The sequence below is a fragment of the Mirounga angustirostris genome, unplaced genomic scaffold, assembly GCF_029215605.1.
Source record: "Mirounga angustirostris isolate CCGP_5_RB_7025 unplaced genomic scaffold, mMirAng1.0.hap1 SCAF_3, whole genome shotgun sequence".
Lineage (NCBI taxonomy): Eukaryota > Metazoa > Chordata > Mammalia > Carnivora > Phocidae > Mirounga > Mirounga angustirostris.
Window position 1 is genome coordinate 136,776,758 of NW_026991711.1, and position 21,064 is coordinate 136,797,821.

At 40.6% G+C, this 21,064-nt stretch overlaps 1 protein-coding gene across 10 annotated transcripts in view; it reads left to right on the plus strand.

The window, feature by feature from the left end:
• RAPGEF4 (Rap guanine nucleotide exchange factor 4) overlaps positions 1–21,064 on the plus strand; it is a 289,375-nt gene that overhangs the window by 188,196 nt on the left and 80,115 nt on the right. For 6 of the 10 annotated variants that reach the window (XM_064586688.1, XM_045868609.3, XM_045868610.3 and 3 more), the window contains 5 exons: positions 9,176–9,217; positions 14,442–14,495; positions 14,797–14,903; positions 18,792–18,913; positions 20,785–20,968. In XM_064586688.1, coding sequence (XP_064442758.1) covers positions 9,176–9,217; positions 14,442–14,495; positions 14,797–14,903; positions 18,792–18,913; positions 20,785–20,968 — 509 coding nt within the window. The remainder of the gene's footprint in view (positions 1–9,175; positions 9,218–14,441; positions 14,496–14,796; positions 14,904–18,791; positions 18,914–20,784; positions 20,969–21,064) is intronic. The other 4 variants (XM_045868607.3, XM_064586685.1, XM_064586686.1 and 1 more) reach the window with 1 other exon arrangement.

The following is a 21,064-nucleotide window of genomic DNA, read 5'->3' on the forward strand; positions in this document are numbered from 1 at the left end:
CTATGAACATTTCACCTTCCAAGAGGTACTGTGAAAATAAGTCCAGAGGGGGAGCTAGAATCCTCATCTTACTTCCAAAAAAAAATTATGTCCACAGTTTAAGTTTCTAGTCAATAAAAGAACACAATAACATTTGATTCCTTCTCACTGTACTTGCAGATGTTTCAAGTATTTCTAAAGCCTTTCAAATTACTTTGAATAAAAAGCTGCCGACCCTGAGGTAGAAATGCCAGGTTTCTAAAGTTCTAAAGTATGATTAAGCCTCCATCAGCTTATTACTTCTCCAGTAATAGTAAGGCTTTAAAATTTGGGTTTCTTCTTCTTATGCACACTCCAGAAAATTAGAAAAATACAGAAAGGGAAAGGAAGAAAAATATGAGTGTAATGAAATGTTAAAGGTTTCATTTATTACACTACTTATTTCTTTGGCCTTTTAAGATGTACAGTTTGTGTGTCTCGTTGACATCATCATCTGCACTAGTACAGCTTGATGATTAAAAGAGAAAAAGAAAGAAGACTGTGTTTAAGGAATCTGGTTTATAAGCCAGCTGTGGAATGAACTGGTATCTTAACATAGGACGTATGCTTTCCCGGCTTGTTTTCATATTCTATAGGATAGGCTTTTCAGGACTTCGATGGTTTCTGTTTTGATGAGCTTTGTAAAGGCTCCAGAGGTTTCTTGAAAACATTAATAGGTTTTTGCTATTCCAGGAATTTTGCATAACATATGATTTATGATAGCAACAAAGGTACTGCTGCTATCAGGTTCCTGAGCCCTTAAAGGTTATCAGAATCATTTGTATGTTCCTGGCCTGTATGGGTACTAAAATTGTGTTTATTATAGCTTTGACCTACTGGGTTGCTTGAGACAGAAAAAGAAATCTTTTAAAATTTCCAGTCAATACCAACAAATACACCTACATGCAGAAGACTGTATAAAAAGTCAATTTAGTGCATGATTTTCAATTCCAAGTGTAGGAGAAAGAACTCTTTTTTTTTTTTTTTTTAATGGTAATTATTTTACCTTTCCCAACTGGGAGTTACTGTGCTATTAAAATAATGGCTTGGGGCATTTTGCAAAGCATGCATTTAAAAGCCAGGAAAATGTATTTGTGTTTTCCTGTTGGAAATATTTGTCCTAATTAATTAATTTGTTCCACATTAATATTTATTAGTTTTAATACAGAAACCAATGGCTACGTTCATATTTCTAGGACATACTGCTTTCTAGACCTTCTTTGAGGTAAAAGAAATACAAAGGTCAACTTGAATGTTTCTCCCTTCCAACCTGAAACACCTTAGTTTAGATTTTGAACTGAAGAGAAATGTCATTCCCAGGAAGGAAGAAGCAAAAGGAAAATGGTCCATAAATTGATTGCCACAATGTTATTAGTCTTTCTGTGTTTAACCCTGAAGAACAAAACTGGAATTTGAGAAATGAAAAGAAGAAAAATTATTTCCATTCTTTTCATACTGCTGCCCGGTGAAAGCTCCACAGAGATTTCTCCACGTAGTAATCAAATAAATATTTAATGAGTAATCTCTATGAACAAAGCACCACAGGGATTCCAAGATAACAAGGACACATTTTTTATGTTAAGGAGCTCATGTTATACTTGGAGAAACAGATACGTACATAACTGTGGCACCAGCAGTCAGATGTTTGCAGTAATGGGGATTCAGGACATGCAGAGAAGCCCAAAGGTCGAATCAGGACACAGGTGACGTCTGTAGGAAATGTACTCCACAGAGTCCCTCAAAATCAAGAAATTCAGGAACACTTACCTGATCCCGAATCTCCCCACATGGTCATTTCAGTTGTTTCATCTAACACATTGTTTATAAATCTTCAAAGCACAAAGAATGAGAAAAATCACCTGTGGTGGGCTCATTTTTTTTTAAGTGGTTTCTGTACCTTCTTCGATTGTATCAGAGGGTGACTCTAATTGGGCCAATCTTATTTTTTAAAATATTTTGTAATCCAAACTTAGCATAATTTACCAGAATAATTCGCTTTGGATTCTAATGTATCACCCTAGCACAGTACAGAGGACATTCTCAAATATCCATGGAATAAATTGATATTTACATGTTGTTATTCAAAATGGAAATACATAACATGGTAGTTCGCTACATTATATGTTATTATAAGTGTGTTATTATGTTACATAATTTTTTTTTTAAAGATTTTATTTATTTGTCAGAGAGAGAGAGAGCACAAGCAGAGGGAGTGGGAGAGGGAGAAGCAGGCTTCCCGTGGAGCAGGGAGCCCGATGCGGGGCTCGATCCCAGGACCCTGGGATCATGACCTGAGCCGAAGGCAGACGCTTAACGACTGAGCCACCCAGGCATCCCTATGTTACATAATTTTAAGGATTAATTTATACTAAATGGGTTTGTAGTTCCAAATTTTTAAGAGATGGGAATTTTGCCTTTTTTTCAGGATAGGTAATATAGATGTAATTTTGTTTATATATTACATAAATATACATGTTTATATGTATAACTCTCTTCTCTACATTTAGGTTTTAACAACCCAGATTAGTAGCCATTTTTCCTGGGGTTTTTTGTTGTTTTTGGTTTGGGGTTTTTGTGGGGTTTTTTTGGTGGGAAGAGGATGCAAACTTTGGAGTTTATCAAAGTTCAGTTTTTTAGAAGTTTCATACCACAAATTAAAGCTCAAGCATGTGACCCAAACTCTGCCAGTCTTTGCAGAACCCATTTCTTTTGTTGAGGGTAGCAGGGGAAAGTCTGGGTCTTAGGGTGAATGGCGGAGTTTCTGGGATCCACTGTGTATACTTGATGAGTCTCAGTGATGCCCCATGGCAGAGGCCATGAGGCTGGGCCGAGGGAATGTGCAGTGTGGTTTGGGCCTAGTTTCTGGCAGGGTCATCTCTCAACTTGTCTCTTAGGTCTTCCAGATATTCTCTGAATTTTTTACTATCCCTTAATAAATTCCTTTTCTTCCTCAACCATCTAGAATAAGGACAGAGACTGAGATACACAGCAAATTCTAAGACTACTCTATGCCACTGATATTTAGATTCATATTGTAAACACTCCTTCATTTTCAAATACGAATTTCATAAATATTGAATGCGATTACTTTTCACCTTATTCCCTGAGGAGGATAATATAAGGATTATGTTGTGTTACACCTATGCTTGGAAACCTTATTAAGCGTTTATGTAATGAATTTGGTTGAGATGAGTTATTTGTAATTTAGAAATTTTAAAGTGTGTTATTTGTGAATGTTAAGTATATTATTCAAATACCCCTAGAGACCAGATGCATTTTCTTTAATAAATTGTAAGCATTTAATTTTCTTGGAAGGTCCTTGAGTATTTAAAAAAAAGTAAATAAAAGTGGTTTGGAAATTATGCCCTTTAACTAGAAAACCTACTGATTTATTTGGGTAATATAAATGTTATTAGGGTGATGACCTTATGATTGCATCAACTAGGCCCAATCTTTAGGAAGCACTCATAACATTTTATAAGGGATTATGAGATTATGGATTCAAAGGGTGCTACTGGTAGTCATCTAATTCCTGGATGCTCTAAATGTGGTTCATAGCCTAGGAGCATCAACATCATTTGGCAGAAATGGAGAATTTCAGGTCACACCCCAGACCAATGGAATTAAAGTCTGTATTTTAATGAGACCCCCATGTTTTTCATACAGATATTAAAATTTGAGAAGCACTGATTTTTATCCTCATTTTATCAGACACAAAACCCAGCCTGTTGGAAAAACTAAGGGCAGTGGGGGAGAGGCATCACTTAATGGTCCTCTCCATCAGGAAGTTTCTACTCAATTGCGAGTCCTTGAACCCACTTCTTCACACCACAGTGGCAAAGGAAGCAGCCAGTCATTTTCTTCTCAACACTCCCTCGTCTACCTGAACACATAAGTTACCCCTTACCAACTCCTTGCAAACCCCCTACCTGAACATAAATTACCCCTTCCCAAAACTCTGTGAGAGTTTTCTCTTCACTCACCTACAAACAGAATCTCCTGGAAAGAATGAATCAATGAAGAAATTCTTCCATTCATTCCATAAATACTTGTTGAGTAGCTGCCAAGAGCTGGGGGATACAACAGTGAGCAAAACCAAGTTCTTGTCCTTATGGAGCTAACATTTCAGTGGAGAAGACAGATAAGAAACAAGTGTATAAAATGCCAAGTGTGTAAGTGCTATAGGAAGAGGGACAAAGAATGCCAGATGTGGGGCGGGGATGTTGTATACTGTGGGACGGGCAGAGCATGACAAGATGTGCCAGCCTCATCTTACACATTCCCTGCTCCTGGAATCAGCCATTTCTCCCAAGAAGACTTGATTTCCAAACTCAAGATGTTCATTGTTATTGGTTTGGTCATTATTTTGAAGCCTAATATATTTCATTTCTTCCACAGTGAGAATTCTGGGTTTTCAAAGACACAAGGATGATAAATTTAGAGAACTCATAATTTCTTATGTGCTTTATCCTTCATTATGCATACAGTAGATTCAGGTTAACAATGCTACATGTCTATCAATAAATGATTGTTAAATAAATTATCTATCATATGTATGCAATGGCATACCCAAAAGTGCATGTAGGAACACCAAAAAAAGGATGAAGTAGCTTTTTATGTTCTGATATAAAAAGATCTTAAAGACATAGTAAGTGAAAAAGAGCAGAGTCAGGCCAATAAGTATACCATTTGGAAGAGGAGTAGGGGACAGAACATATATTTATATTGGCCTGTATGTGTCAATTAATTGAGCATCTTTAACATAAGAGATTTTTCTAAAATGTGTTATGCAAACTTTTCTCCTGCTTTTGGATTGCCCCCAGCAAGATCCTCACCCTCTGGCTTCAGGAAAAGTAGAGTTCCAATCATAGCGTTTCTATATCATTCTATTTTTTTTAGGGTTGGGGAGGGGCAGAGGGAGAGGGAGCAAGAGAATCTTAGGCAGGCTCCATGCCCAGCATGGAGTCTGATGCTGGGCTTGATCTCACAACCCTGAGATCATGATCTGAGCTGAAATCAAGAGTCGGACGCTTAACTGACTGAGCCACCCAGGCACCCCTATATTCATTCTATTTTAAACTATTAAATAAATGTTAACTTCCAGTACACACCATGCCCAGATTTAAATTTGAGGTTATAAAAGGAAATGTCAGGGTGTTCTAGATCTTTTATTAACAAGCACTAATCCCATAAAAGTTTTGAGAATTGAACCATATCTCTAAATCTTACATTCACTTTATTTCCCAAAAGTGCTCAACATTCTATTCCCAAATTTGGGATAGACATCTAGGCAGTGCTTAATTCTGACTTTATTGACAGAATTTCTTGTAATGGAAGAGAGGGCAAAAGATGAACTTAAATTTGTAGAGAGAGGAGGAAAAGGAAGTGAAATACCCCATAAGTTTATATTTTCATGAAAATCACATTTGTGAGGGTAAACAGGACAGAGACCTCTGTGGAATATTATGTTTGACTTATTTTGCATCTCTTTGCTCCTATTACTGAAATGAAGATTTACTAGTAATATGTTGGTATTATCACTATAAGAAAATCTGGGCCTAATCAAGTCAATTCATAAGGAAAAAAATGAACCACTTTCTGTATGATCTCAAAGAGAACAATTCCAACTGATAAAAATGGGTGCCTCTCCAGAAAGTTAGCATTTCATTTTTTGCCTCCAAATACCTGGCTTAGGAATATCTAATAGACATGTAGACACACCTCCTGGAAAGCAAACACTCAGAAGATCCTATATGTGAGAAGAAAGATTAGTAGCTAATTGAGGTTTTCTCCCACTACTAGAAGAAATTAGAAACAATCTTTATTGTAGATTAGGGCTTGACAGAATCATTCTAAAAACATATCTTGCCACATTGCATTAGGATATGCTGGAGAGAAACTTGAACCATTTGCTAGCACCTGCTAGAGAATAGCACTCCCAGACTAGTTAATACAACAAGTATCTGGGCAACCTTTTCCTGTAGGCACTTCTTTGTTCCGGTTTCATGCACTCACCAAGAAGCCTTCGGTACACTTGAAGTCTCTTCTGATCTGTAAACCTGACCAAATAGACTATAACCTGAGGCTAAACTATAGACTTCACGTTCCACAATTTAAAAGCCACTTTTAAAAAACATGAATATGCAGGGGAGCCTGGGTGGCTCAGTCATTAAGCGTCTTGCCTTCAGCTCAGCTCATGATCCCAGGGTCCTGGGATCGAGCCCCGCATCGGGCCCCCTGCTCAGCAGGAAGCCTGCTTCTTCCTCTCCCACTCCCCCTGCTTGTGTTCCCTCTCTCGCTGTGTCTCTCTCTGTCAAATAAATAAATAAAATCTTTAAAAAAAAACATGAAATGCATATTGATTTGGTTGGATTGAGGACTCTCAACTCAGTGAGATATACACATGAAATAATCCCCTCTCCAATAACCACTCTTAACTGTTGAGTGGAATACTTTCTTTCTCACTGGTACTTGGCAACCATAAAAATACCTCAGTCTTAATCCATAAATTCTCTTGTTTCTTTGGTCCCTAAAAATATTATTTCAGTTATTACAGATTGGCCATGTCCATTTTTTATATTAAGACCTTATTTTTTGGAGCAGTTTAAGGTTCACAGAAAAATTGAGGAAAAGGCACAGAGATTTACCATATACCCTCTGCCTCTACACATGCATAACCTCCCCCATTATCAACATTCCCCACCAGAGTGGTACCTTTGTTGTAACTGATGAACGTGCATTGATACATCATAATCACCCAAAGTCCATAGCATATATTATGGTCCACTCTTGGTGTTGTACATTCTAATGGGTTTGAACCCATAGATATATATAGATACATAGATATATAATGACATATATCTATCATTATGGTATCATACGAAGTATTTTCACTGCCCTAAAAATCCTCTGTGCTTGCCTATCATCCCTCCTCCCAATCCCTGACAACCACCAATCTTTTTTTTTTTTTTAATTAATCTCTGTGTCCAGCATGGGACTTGAACTCACAACCCCGAGATCAAGAGTTGCATACTCTATCCATTGGGAAAGTCAGGCACTCCTGATATTTTTAACATAGTCTTCATGGTTTTGCCTTTTCCAGGATGTCATAGAGTTGGAATAATATATTCAAGAGCCTTTTCAGATGGCTTATTTCACTTTTTTTGTGTGAGGACATTAGCTTTCAATTCCTTTGGGTAATTACCAAGGAGCATAACTGCTAGATCCCGTGATAAGAGTATGTTTAGTTTCACTTTTGAAGTGGCTGTCAAAATCTTTCAAAGTAGGGGCGCCTGGGTGGCTCAGATGGTTAAGCGTCTGCCTTCGGCTCAGGTCATGATCCCAGGGTCCTGGGATCGAGTCCCGCATCGGGCTCCCTGCTCCTTGGGAGCCTGCTTCTCCCTCTGCCTCTCTCTCTCTCTCTGTCTCTCATGAATAAATAAATAAAAATCTTTAAAAAAAAAAAATCTTTCAAAGTGGCTACACCATTTTGCATTCCCACCAGCAGAGAATGAGAATTCCTGTTGCTGCACATCCTTGCTGGCATTTGGTGTTGTCAGTGTTCTGGAGGTTGTCCATTCTAATTTGCATTTCCCTGATGACATATGATGAGGAACATCTTTTCTGATGCCTATTTGCTATCTGTGTATCTGCTTTGGTGAGGTTTCTGTTAAAGTCTTCGGTACATTTTTAAATCAGGTTGTTTGTTTTCTTACTGTTCAGTTTTAAGAGTTCTTTGTATATTTTGGCTTGTTGTCCTTTACCAGATATGTCTTTTGCAAACATTTTCTCCCAGTCTGTGACTTGTCTTCTCATTCTCGACATTGTCCTTCACAGAACAGAGGTTTTTCATTTTAATGAATCCAGTTTATCAATTTTTTTTTCATTATTTTGCCTTTGGTGTATCCAAAAAGTCATCCCCATACCCAGGGTCGCCTTGGTTTTCTCCTGTGTCACCTTCTGTGAGGTTTATAGTTTTGCATTTTACATTCAGATCTGTTTTGAGTTACTTTTTGTGCAGGGTGTAAGGTCTGTATCCACATTCTTTTTTTTTTTTTTTTTTTTTGCATGTGGATGTCCAGTTGTTCCAGCACCATTTGTTGAAAAGACTGTCTTTGTGCCATTGTATTGCCTTGGCTCCTTTGTCAAAGATAGTTAACTATATTTATGTGGATCCATTTCTGAGCTAACTATTCTGTTCCACTGAGCTATTTGTCTGTTGTTTTGCTAACACCACACTATCTTGATTACTGTAGCTTTATAGTAAGTCTTCTAAAGTCAGACAGTGTCAGTCCTCCAACGTTGTTCCTCTTCTTCAATATTGTGTTGGCTATTCTGGGTCTTTTGCCTTCCCACATGAACTTTAATATCCATTTGTCAATATCTACAAAATAACTTACTGGATTCATTTTTTAAAATGGCTAGGTTTTGTCGACATTAGAGCCACATCAGTCTAAAGCTTTCTCTTTTAACTGAACATCATTTGAGGATTCCTACCAGTCTGTGGCTTCTGTTCCAAGTGGGCAAATCTCAAGTTTGACCCTGGATTCCCTTGTCTCTCCATATGTGGGGGCAGCAGTTTGCCCTGGATCTCCGTTCTCTGACGGGCCCAACAAAAGTCATTTTCACCTTGTTTAGCTTTTTCTTGTCGTAGGGACAGGAGTAGCAACTTTCAATCTTTTTACATGTAGAAGCTGAAACTGGAAATCTATAACCCAATTTTGAACTAAGAACTTTAAGAAAGACTTGAAAAGAAAAAATATGGCCTACAGACTGAAGCCAAAGAGCTCTATAGATGATTTTTCCATTATTCAACAAGTGGAAAAACTTACGTAGTTCTTTCAAACTGGTGAAATCTGTTTATAAGTCTGACTTAGTTCTTTCTTTAATTTCGTCTAGTCAGCCAAAGAGTGCTGACACAGATGATAATTATTATAAGAATGAGACGTACATTTCTAAGGGGCCTTAGTTGTATTATTCCAAAATGCCAAAGAATGTAACTCTAAGAGTATATCGTTTTCACTAAAAAGTTGAATATTATTTTCCCCAGCTCCTGGAGCTTTCCTCGCTTGAAATTGGAAAGGGGGAATTTGAAATCCAGAATGTCATTGCTTTTATTCATTGACTCATATTGCCTCCCTCATTTTTTAACCCACAGAAGTTTTGCTTCCCATCAAGATCAAGAGCTCATTCAGACCAGGTACTTGATCAGCCTCTACTTTAGCCTAGCCTGTTGCTCTGCACACAACACACCTTCAGTAAATACTTGCATTAAATTGGACGTAGACTTATGTGACTTTTACTGCACTGGGTTGCCAGTTTGCCATGAGCTTTGTGTCCCAATCTAGCTTGTTATTCTTATCTCTTGGCTTAAAATATTGTGCCTTGCAAAAGGCTTCTGTGAGCAAACACTTGAGTAAAATGAATTACCCCCTTTCAAAAGGGCCTGAATATGGTTTTTCACAAGACCTATTACCATGCCTTATACCTCATTATAATCTACTGGGGAGTTATTGTGCCTTTTGTAATGGAGGCTAAATTCCTATTTTTCATCACCTGATTAGTATTTCTGAATTGGCTCTGGTGCCAAAAGGAATATTTTCCCTTACTCTTTCTCCTTTTCAGTAGTAATGTAAATATAATAAAAAGCAGTAGAATGCATCCCCTCTCCAGAAACAAACAAAAACCAATTACGGCCAATCCTGAGGGAAGTCCTCAGTGAAGAAAGCCAAGAAAAGCAGAGAGAAAGCTGAATACCTCTGCCTTTATCTGTTCTCTCTGCCTGGCTTTTTAGGATCATATTTTCACAGACCAATTTGGGTTCTTTCATGCCCAGGTGGAGAAGAAGAATTTTTATCCTCAACACATGATTGATGTGTTGAAATGTATGCAATTTAATCGGAGAGGGGTCCATTCCTTTTAGGGCTTATTTGTGATGTGTGTTTTCTGGCTATAGGACAAAACTTTGGGCAGCCCTAGGAAGCCAACCAAGGAGGCATTAATGAAGGCTCAGCCTGCTAGCTCCCTGTCCACCTTCTTTGCCTGCGGTCTGACAGGAAGAGGGCCTGGGAGGATGTGGAATCACGGAAGGGAGATTCCCTGCCCCCTCTCTGTGGCCACTGTCACCACCCTGTTCTGCATGTCCTGGGTCCCCCTGTCCTTAAACCAGTTCTTGCCTCCCTGCACTCAGCTGTGAATCACAAGGAGGCCAACTTCTGCAGAGAATGTTCCCCAGGCTCCTCCGGTTTTACTTTTAAGGCTGGTTTTCTTGCTTTGATCATCTCACTAATACCACCGTGCTAAATGAAATTCTTTTCCTTCTTTCTCTGGCTTCTGGCTGGAGGGAGATTGAAGGGAGGAGGGTTCTTGCCTCCCTCTTGGCACCGGGAGGGAGGGCAGCATTTCTAGCAGTGGCTCTCCCGCTAAGACGTGCCCCCCCCCCCCCCCGGGTTCCAGCTTCCACCAGGATGCCCGACTCAGGCTCTGGTCCCTCTGTCCCCCCCGCCAGAGGGCTTCCTGCTTTGCTGACATCTGGTTTTGGCTTCTTAGTCCCCTGTTGGCCTTCACAGCTCCTCCACCATCCATAAAGCCAGTTCCCAGCATTGAATTCCCTCTGTGGGAGATCCTGAGTGGTTTCATTATCCTGCTTACCCTTTGACTGCTACCCAGGTCCTTGGTATATTTGTCTTAGCCCTGGTAGGACAGCTCCTTGATGCCAAATGCTTTATTGTCACAAACATGCTTTTTAAAAAGTTAATTCAGATCAAGCATGATGCATTAATGCTAATATGTCATCTCAGTGTGTCACTGTGAATACTTATTGCCAAAAACTCATAAGGTCAAGTCTGATACCTGATCACTTAGAAGGGCTTAGATGCGCTTTTCTCAATGGACTTGAATCAGGCAGAACATTAACTCTTCAAAGGGTGAGCAAAGATGTCTCTCGAAGAAAAGTGCAGGTGGGATGGGGTCATCGTACCTGTAGCATAGGCACGGGAGTGGGGTAGACCTGGATGCCACCCCCAGATCTTCCAGGTAGTAGCTGAGTGAGCCCAGTCCCTATGTGTCTCTGGCCTTCGTGTTCTTGAGGAAAAATGAGATAGCACAGAGAGAGGTGCACATGTGCACAACACGTGTCAAAAGCCTGACATAGGAGGTGCTTGGTCTTGCCTTCAGGACTGCTTTTCTTGTTTTGATTCTCACTAATATTACCGTGCTGCTTCTTTCCCTCTCCTATTTAACCTAATCATTTGTAAAATGAAATTCCTTTCCTCCATTCCCCAAAGCACAGCTAAGGTGAAATTCTTAAAAGGAACTTCCCTTGAAAGCCAAGGCAAACCAAACAGGAAGTAAGCAGATCCAAAAGCAATAAAGCCACGCTTATAATGGAGAGGTCCCTGAAAGGCACTGGCCAGTGATTTTGTTTCTCAGGAACCTGGACTGCCTGTGTTACAGATGCCCTCTGTCTCACCGGCTCTGCTAGGCATAGAATAGGAATTCTCGCTTAACTGGGTGTAGTGTCCCCTTTCAAAGACAAGTTTTTATTCCCCCAAAATAAAACTTTCCCTGCTTTCACCCTGCATGGGTTCCTTGGAGGTTTTATTTAAATAAAAGGACTGTCCCATTCTCAAAGCATCCATTCATTGTGTTACCCCTAAACCTACAATCTTTGAGCCAGAAAAGGTTCTGAGAACGCTGCCTTTCAACAGATTAAACAGCCTCTGGTCCTGGAACCAGAACTAGGATTATCAGACTGAATGGCAACCTTGCGTACATTTTACCTCTTTAGAAGTTGCAAATCAAAGGAACAATTCTGGTTGAAGCCTGATGCTTCCCTTGCTTTCGTAATACTTTCTTTTGAGGGGTCCAAGGAATCAAAAAGGGAACTATACAAATTAACTAACCTAGGGGCCACTTTTAGCATTTTGTTCAAATATAGCCACTTTTGTAGAAACAAATGAAAAGATTCAATCTTCAAATAATGTTTTATTGCACCTACCAAAGAATAAATATTCATCAGTAATCCTCAAGCATGGACATCTTCTTGACCTCTCTCCCAGCCAGCCTCTCAAATAGTACGGCAAAGGGAAGTTAACTTTTTCCTAGGAAAGACAAGGTTACCTCAGAAGCTAATCCCACATCCATCTACTCTAGACCACATACACCTGCACCTCTTTCTTCTAAGACAAGAAGAAGAAATGGATTTCTGTTATCTTCAAGAATAACCAGAAGCTTCTACAATTTACCTACATAACCAGGCATAGTCCTAGACATATAAACCAACCCGTGTAATGTAAAGAAATGGGATACATGACTAATGGGAGCTCACAACTCGGAAATAATCAGCATGTTTTAACCACACACATTTCCAGGGCCCTGGCACACGCTGGTCTGGTGCTTTTGAACACTTTTTCCGGTGACTTGGGATCACACAACTCCGTCTTCTTTGAGGAAGTAGTACAAACACAGGGCACGGTCACTCTCCCAGCTAACGGTCTGCCCTAAGGGAATGTGGGCTATTTCTGGGCAGAGTCAGTCTCTGTTTAAATCTCCTGTTGAACTGAACCAGATTGATATTCCTTGGTCTATGCTGGTTGTAAACAGTGTGCTGCTAAAATACTATAATATTGCTTGACACCTGTGCTTTAGTGATTTCAAGAGGAGAAAAAAAAAGTCTCCTTGATGCCCTGGAGGTGATGGAAATGTTTAAGTAAGTCAGTAAGATTTCAGTCATTCAGAGTAAATCAGCATCTCATCTATGTTCTTCTTAAAGCTTTGTATTTTGTCCCCTATTTTCTTAATTCTATTGTAATATCAAAGCAGCATCTCATCTTAAATTTGCTGTAGATAAAAAGGAAAGCATGTATTTATACATGTGTATTTGTATTTAGGTGCATAAAGTATTTTAAATTAATACTGACTTTTATTTCCTCCATTGATTCTATTTTTTTAATTAGACCAGAGGGAAAATCTACCAATTCATTTTCAGTGTAATGGCTTGATGTTGCAAAAAGTAGGGTTTTTAGTATAAATAGTGTAATAATGTCTGTATTAGGGGGTTTTTTGTTTGCTTTTTTACTGCTGTAACAAATTACCACAAGCTTAGTGGCTTAAAACAACACAAATTAATAATTCTACAGTGCTGTAGGTTAGAAGTCTGAAATGGGTCTCACAGGGTTAAAAATAAAGGTGTAGGCAGCCAATTCCTTCTGGAGGTTCTAGGGGAAAATCCATATATTGCTTCACCTTTTCCATCTTCTGGAGGCTGACTTCCTTCCTTAGCTCTCGGTCCCTTCCATCAGCAAAGCCATCAAAATCAGGCCAAGTCTGACTCACGTTGCTGTCTCTCTGGTTATAACGCTTTTGCTTCCCTCTTCCATCTTTTAAGAGCCCATATCATCACACTGGACCCACTGGGAAACACCAGGATAATCTTCCTATATTGAGCCTTAACTTAATCACATCTACAGAGTCCCTTTGTCATATAATCTAATATAGTCACAGGTTCTGGAGATAAGGACATGGACATCTTGGGGGGGGGGGATGCATTATTCTGCCTATCACAATCTCATAACTAAACGTGCCATCATCTCCTACCTTCTGGTATTGATGGTCCTACCACCATCTTTGACCACACCTATCTTTCTCCTCCGTCTGGAAATGCCATTGCCAGATATTACAGAGAACTTGCGGGAGGGGTTTGGGAGGACTAATGGACCTACCTATGTAGCTGTGTACCAAGGGATTTTCCTGGGATCCCAATTCAGCAGCTTCATCTGAAGAATGTGGATAATGGGGAGCTTCATGTAGATCCTAGAGCTGTTCTGACAGGCATGGAATCCTGAAAACTGTACGGCACTTTGCAAATGAAAGAGTTGGTACACTAGCTGTCCCTGTGGGTTCTAGGAACTTGAGTCCATAAAACCAGCAAGAAGGATCATTTAGACATTAAAACTTTTTTTTCCAAAAGTACAAGTTGCAGAAAAAGAATCTTAGCTACATGACAGAGGATGAAATCGCTCATTTCCATTCTAAATCAATACTTTATCCCTATCCCCTGAGATAGGTCATTTTAATCTCCATACATGTTTATCTTGTTTTGCTTTTTCTTATGCTCTGATGTTTGTTATGCTTTGCGTAGATATTGATTCCCTTCTCATTAAGCCTGCAAACATCTAATCATTCCTATCGGTTTGGTTTTTTCATTTTTAATAATTTATATTTAAATGTTGGCAAATTGAAGGTCTAATTTTGCCCTTTGAATGCTTCTGCATTCAAATTATTCAGGCAGATTTTATCTCTTGTTTTTTTAATTCTATTTTGAGTTTTATAAAAATGGATATTTCTTATTATCCCCCAACCCATAATTTTCTTTAGCGAACTTTTTGTTTAATTTTCTTTTGCCTTAACATTTTATTTTTCAGACACCTCTCATTGAACCTCACGTTCCTCTTCGTCCTGCTAACACCATTAGCAAGGTAATGGGATGTAGGTGGGTTGATGAGCCATCAGAGCTAGCTTCTTAAGTAACCACTGGAGGTGGTCAGTATGTCAGAGCATCACATCAGGAAACCTTGGATACATTTTCTAGACACAGTAAATATTCAGTGTGTTTCAGTTCTTAAATAAAACAGTGACATGTCAGACAAGTGAACAATGTAAATGTGTGAATGAGTTTTATTTGTTCAAGCCAGAGTCAGAAAGTGTTCATCTGGTTTGCTTTCCTTCTATAAATTCTCCTTCTTCCTCTTCCTCTCCTTTCACCTGATTAAAATCCAGGTCCCTTCAGAGAAGATCCTCAGGGCTGGAAAAATTTTACGAAATGCCATTCTTTCTCGAGCACCTCACATGATAAGAGATAGAAAATACCACCTAAAGACATACAGGTATGTGCAATAATCCTAAAGGCTCCAGCCCCCTCAGATTCATGTGTAGTGAAATTGTAGCAAACTTGCGTTTTCTTGTTTTCCATCCATGGGCAGCTTGTTTTATAATCCTCCAGGGTCTGGAAGATCTAAGCTTGTCTTTGATCCCTGCTTAACTTAAATTATCCTTAATATTCCCAGCAGTTACTCCTAAACTAATTTGCTTGGACATTGGTTTAATTGTGATAAACAAAGAGAAGAAAGAAAAATTTTATTTCTGTTTGCTAGTGTCTTTTTAAGGAAATTATTAGATTTAGATGAGATTCAACTTACATTTACTGAGCATTTATTTGTGCTTAAAGCCCTCTGCCGGGCCATTTTCCATATGTTATCTTATTTTACCCTTACCACAACCCTGCTAGGTAGGTGTTAGGCCATTTTTCAGATGATAAAACTGAGGCTCAGAGAGATTAAATAGTTTTCCTTGTCCAAGTCACAAGTCTAGTGATTGGCAGAGACAGGATTTAAACCAACCAAACTTGGTTGATTTCCAACTGCAATGATCTTTTCATTCATTCTATCATTCATTCATTCCACAACTGTATTAAGTACTTACTGGGCGCCAGATGCTATTGTGTTCTAAACCCCAAGGATACAGGAGTAAACAAAATTATACAATGTTCTTTACAGAGTTTACTTTCTACTATAGGATTTCAGTCTAGTATGCATATAGTGAAATATACAACTCTGTATCACATCTATAATCATTTAGAATAAGGACTCGTAGCTGTCACTGGAGTTAAGAAAGTATTTAGTTGAATCTTCTGGGATGACTGAACAGTGGTAGGTCAACTGAAGATCCATGTCTGATTTGGCTTTTGATTTTTTTTCAATTCAACAAGGATTTAGGAACTGGAATGGCCTATGTATGGCACACAAGCCTTCACTCTCTACTTGTACCCATGGATCACCTTCATAACCCTCTTTCAGCAATCACTCAGCTCTCCCATTTAGCATAGACATGACCTCAGAACCCATCAGACTTGGCATGAGTCAAAACCCATTTGATTCACATGACCCAAATTCATAAGGGATAAGGAAAAGCTAGATTACAAATTTTGAAGTTATCCTGAAAGATATATATCTTTCTAGTGACTATCAACTATGATAGAACCTGTAAAATTTGACCTGATTCACCCTATAGCAAACCTTCAAGTACATGTGCCTCAAGATCCAGTCTCTTTCCCAAGGACAGAGATGGGAAAACATGGCAAACTCTTCCTCTTTGGATCACTTTTTCTGTACTCCATGCAACCAAACACTCTTCTGCTTGTGCTTGTCATGAATATGTTTACAAGACCCAAACTGACAGTATATTTGTTACATTAATTGGCCTCTCCTTGGATAGAATTTTGGAAATGAGATGGGATTTGAAAAACACTTTAGTCTTATCAACAAGACACCTTCCATTTCTTAAGACAGATTGTTCATCTAGCCCTTTTAATGTTGACGTTTACTACCTACCATTTTGGATGACTGCATTTGGAACTCTCCAACCCTGGAAGTTCATTCTTTTGGGAGTCTGTGGTCTCTACACACTGCTATAATTTTAAAGGAAGGAAAGGTTAAAAAATAATCATGTGTCACGTGTTCCCAGAGAGAGTTAGAACACTTTAACTCATTAAGTGAATCTCAAAATCTCATATGGCTGAAGGACCTTTTTCTTTCTAAGTCTTTATTATTTTTTCCTCTGACTTAAAATGTGACTATGCTTTTCCAAATGTTGACTTGCATTAGGGAAATTCCATTAAAATATGTCATCTTTGTGACAAAATGGAAACCAGGAGTCAGAAACCATAAACCCTTTCTTGCTCCATAGTACTAACATTTTAAATCCCTGAAATATAGGTGTCATGTCTATTCCACACCCTATGACACAAATTAATGATCTGTTGGTAATAACCCATGCACTCAACTGGACGCTAAAGGGATGATTTCCTTTTTCTGCATCCCAGTTTGAGTTCCTTGCCCCACACCTTGTACTTCCCAGTTCCATCTCTCTCCTTCCTACTCCCCACCCACTTATGCCATTGCTGCAGTATTAGAGCATTGAACTCTCCCCAGATGCAGTATCATCCCCAATGGTCACCATGCTAAGGTCTGCTGTCGATTCTAAAGTGGCTAGAGATCATTAATGCAGAGGAAACGCAGTGATTCCATCAGCCGCAAGTGACACAGCTATGTGTCTTTGTTCTGTATTCTGACTGCAGGATTCTCATACCCTGTACAAGGGCCCAGGTGCTCTGGGATCATCTCAGTTCCTTTTAGTAAAGATAATCATTGAATTAAAAGCCACATGGAATTAATTTTTTATTCTTTTATATGACTTTTCCCATTAAGAAATTCTCAAATTAGAAGAGGCATGTTTTGACAGGTCATGTGTTCAGAATGAATAGTAACTAGGTGTCTCCTTTGCTCATTGAAGTTCTTTATGGGCGTATAGACTGTTTTCAGAGCAGCCCTGGAAACCTGATGGCCTTCTCAGTACATCTTCCTTGTGAAATATTCCAGGGTTGGACCTGAATCAGGGCATCCCAGGAGCTTGGACAGATCTCTAGAATAGTAGAACTGGAAGTGGCCTTAGAGGCTATCTTTTCCTCCTTGTTTTTTTACAGATGAGAAAACTGAGAACCAGAGGGTTTCAACGATATGGCCACAGTCACATAGCTACTAACTAGCAGGCCCAGTGCTGTATCTCATGACCCCTCCCAGGCTAAGCCTCTTCCTAAAGTGCGCAGCACCAGGAAACTCCTCCAGTTTAAACTAGAGAGGAGCTCCCTGAGCTCGACCCCAGAGATGGTGCCATCCTTAGAAGGGGAGGGGAGGCCACGAGTGACAGACCCAGCTGCTCTGTGACTTGCTGTGTTGTCCCCTGGGATCCCGTCCTAAGGCTTCAAGATTCCATTTCCACCTTTGAACCATCATGCCACAAACACCTGCCCTTCTCTCTCACCCCACCTCAGTGTTCTCCCGTGTGTGTGTGTGTGTGTGTGTGTATAATTATATGTTTCCTAACTAATACATGTAGTCTGCCCATCCCGACGAACTTATACAGAGGAGCAACTTGGGGGTGAATGTGTGACTATTACAGAAAGAGTGTGGAGCTCCTCAGATGACAGGCTCTGCAGCAGTGTTCATGCTCATTACATAGGACTTTTTTCAAAGAGATTTGCATCACTAATTGCTTGTTTCTCCCAACACCCCTCTGAGGAAGATCAGTAGTATTACTTGAAAATATAAAGTGCTATATAATTTTGCACTTATACAGCGCCTTTCATGGAGCACCTCCAAGTGCCTCACAAGCATTAACTCATTCCTCACAAGGCTCAGGTGAAGGAAGTCAGAATTTTGCTTTGCCTTCATTTTACACTGGGATTTTCTGGGACCGGCTCAGGGCAAAAGAGTTTCTGGCCCTGGGATTAGCTTGCTAAGATAATGCGCCCCATCTCGTGGCCCTTCAATCTTCCCCACCGAGCTGCAGTTTGTAATGCTTTTTCATTGCCTGGAAGGTTCCCTCATGAGCTGAGTGGTTCTGCTGGTTTGTACAAAAGTTTGAGAACTGGAGGCCACACCATGCCGTGCTTTGTTGGCCCTGAGACCTCTTACGGTGGAAGAGCAGGCCCGGTGCTGTATCTCATGACCCCTCCCAGGCTAAGCCTCTTCCTAAAGCGCACAGCACCAGGAAACTCCTCCAGTTTAAACTAGAGAGGAGCTCCCTGAGCTCGACCCCAGAGATGGTGCCATCCTTAGAAGGGCACGAGCATTTCGGGAAGGTCTTTCAAAAGCCATCTCCCAGCCTTCATTTGCAAGGGGGTGACTTCCCACCCTTTGTGTCCCCGCTCTCCTTAGGCAATGCTGTGTGGGAACCGAGCTGGTGGACTGGATGCTGCAGCAGACTTCGTGCGTTCACTCCCGAACTCAGGCTGTTGGCATGTGGCAGGTGCTGGTGGAGGACAGCGTTCTCAACCACGGTAAGACGAGCCGCAGTCCCCGGAAAGCCCTCTGGAAGTGCTAAATGCGTTTCCCCAGTAAGTTGTTGCTATACTCCCACATGGGCAAGAAAGAATTAATGATCCCTTTAGAGGCCCGCAGAGCCAGCATCTTCATTTGCAATACAAATGCAGCGAGTGGAGGCTGTCAGTTGCTATGTTCCCCCATTGTGCCTTCCTAACTTGGGAGAATGTATGAAGGGAAAATGAAATGGCAACTGGAGTTCATCAGTCGAGTGCATCAGTTCCAATTATGTTTATTAGTTTGCATTCACAGTTCATTGATAGTGTGATTATACTCTGAGCATAGCAATCCTGATGTGGGGGCAGAATGAAGAGCAATGAAATGTGTGGCCAGGCTGATGGCATGAAAGAAAGTAATGAAATTAGAAGCTGCCTTTTAACTATGGTGTGATCTGGGAGAGCCAGTTTGGATACACACAGGATGACCGTATTGAAGATCAGGAATGTGCTCCACAGTTGAGGCCCCTGATTGCTGCAGGGGCGATCATTGGGCAGGGTAGCTGGTCAGGACTGGAGTGGAACTGTGGTTGAACTGCTCGTGCCATTTGCTTTCAGGCCACTTTTCCAAACTGACAAACTACTAAAATCATTCATTTAATTTAACAGCAACTGAGAGAGAGTCTAATGATGGCTTCACCAGTGTTTCTCAGGCTTTAAAGTGAATACGAATCACCTGGGACTCTTGTTAAAATGCAGATTCTGATTCAGCTTTGGGATGCCTCTTGAGGGTCTGTATCTCCAACACACTTCTAGATGATGCTGATGCTGATGCTGCTGTTTGGGATCATGTTTTGAGCAGCAAGAATCTACTATTTGTCTTCATCTTTTGGCAGTGTTGGTGCCCCATATGAAAAGGGGCTTAAAAGCTTTCAGATATAGAAGGGAGAGATTCTGAGTCAAGTTCACTGAGTGTCCTACCATAATCTAAATCTTTTTCTTTAAAAGGAACAAGAGACCATGAGAGAAGATGGACTCTGGAAAACAAACTGGGGGTTCTAGAGGGGAGGGGGGTGGGAGGATGGGTTGGCCTGGTGATGGGTATTAAAGAGGGCACGTTCTGCATGGAGCACTGGGTGTTATACACAAACAATGAATCATGGAACACTACATCAAAAACTAATGATGTAATGTATGGTGATTAACATAACATAATAATTTTAAAAAAGGGAAAAAAACAGAAGGAGATGTCCTTAGATTAAAAAATAATAATAATAAAAAATAAAAAAAATTTTTTAAAAAGGAACAAGAGAAAAAAACTTTTAAAATCAGACCTGTCCCTTCTAGGGTTATATGGCCTGGAAGCTTGGTCTAGTCAGTTTTGTTCAAACAATTAATTTTACTCTAACTTTTTTTTTTTCATTGCAGCGGGACATGTTTACAAACAGTACATACAGAAAGAAAGACATGAATCCCGATCCCTATAAAGTCGGGTTGTTTTAAGTCTGTACTCAAAAACCATTATAGAGCATGATCCGGCAGTTGGTTATTTTCCTGTTTGGGACATGTGCCCCACATGCTAGAAAATGTCACCAAGGCAATTTTTGCTGGTCAGAGTGCTCATCTCAGAAAAGCTGGCAGGCTGTCACAAGAAAGTTGTAGGGCAAGCTGGAGCCGGGCGGGTCCGAGAGAGCTGCGAGGTGCCCGGGCGCAGTGGGGAAGTCACGTCTTCCAGCTGCACGGCCCTGGGCGAGGTGGCGTGAGGGCGGTGAGGAGTCTCACCACTTTGCTGTCACTTGGCCCTCTTGCCCGACCCCGTCCATTTGCTTCTGGTGCACGCGGCTGTGAGACCGAGGGACACCAGCTGACGCTCGTCTTCATGTTTCGCGTAGTGGACCAGGAGCACCACTTCCAAGACAAATATTTATTTTATCGATTTCTGGATGACGAGCCCGAGGATGCCCCTTTGCCTACGGAGGAGGAGAAGAAGGAGTGCGATGAGGACCTGCAGGACACCATGCTGCTGCTGTCGCAGATGGGCCCGGACGCCCACATGAGGATGATCCTCCGCAAGCCGTGAGTGAGAGCGCGGCGGCGCCCCCTGCGGGGCCCGGGGCCCACGGGGGTGCACAAGCACGCTCGCGGGGGCCACAGGCAACCAGGCTGATTTCG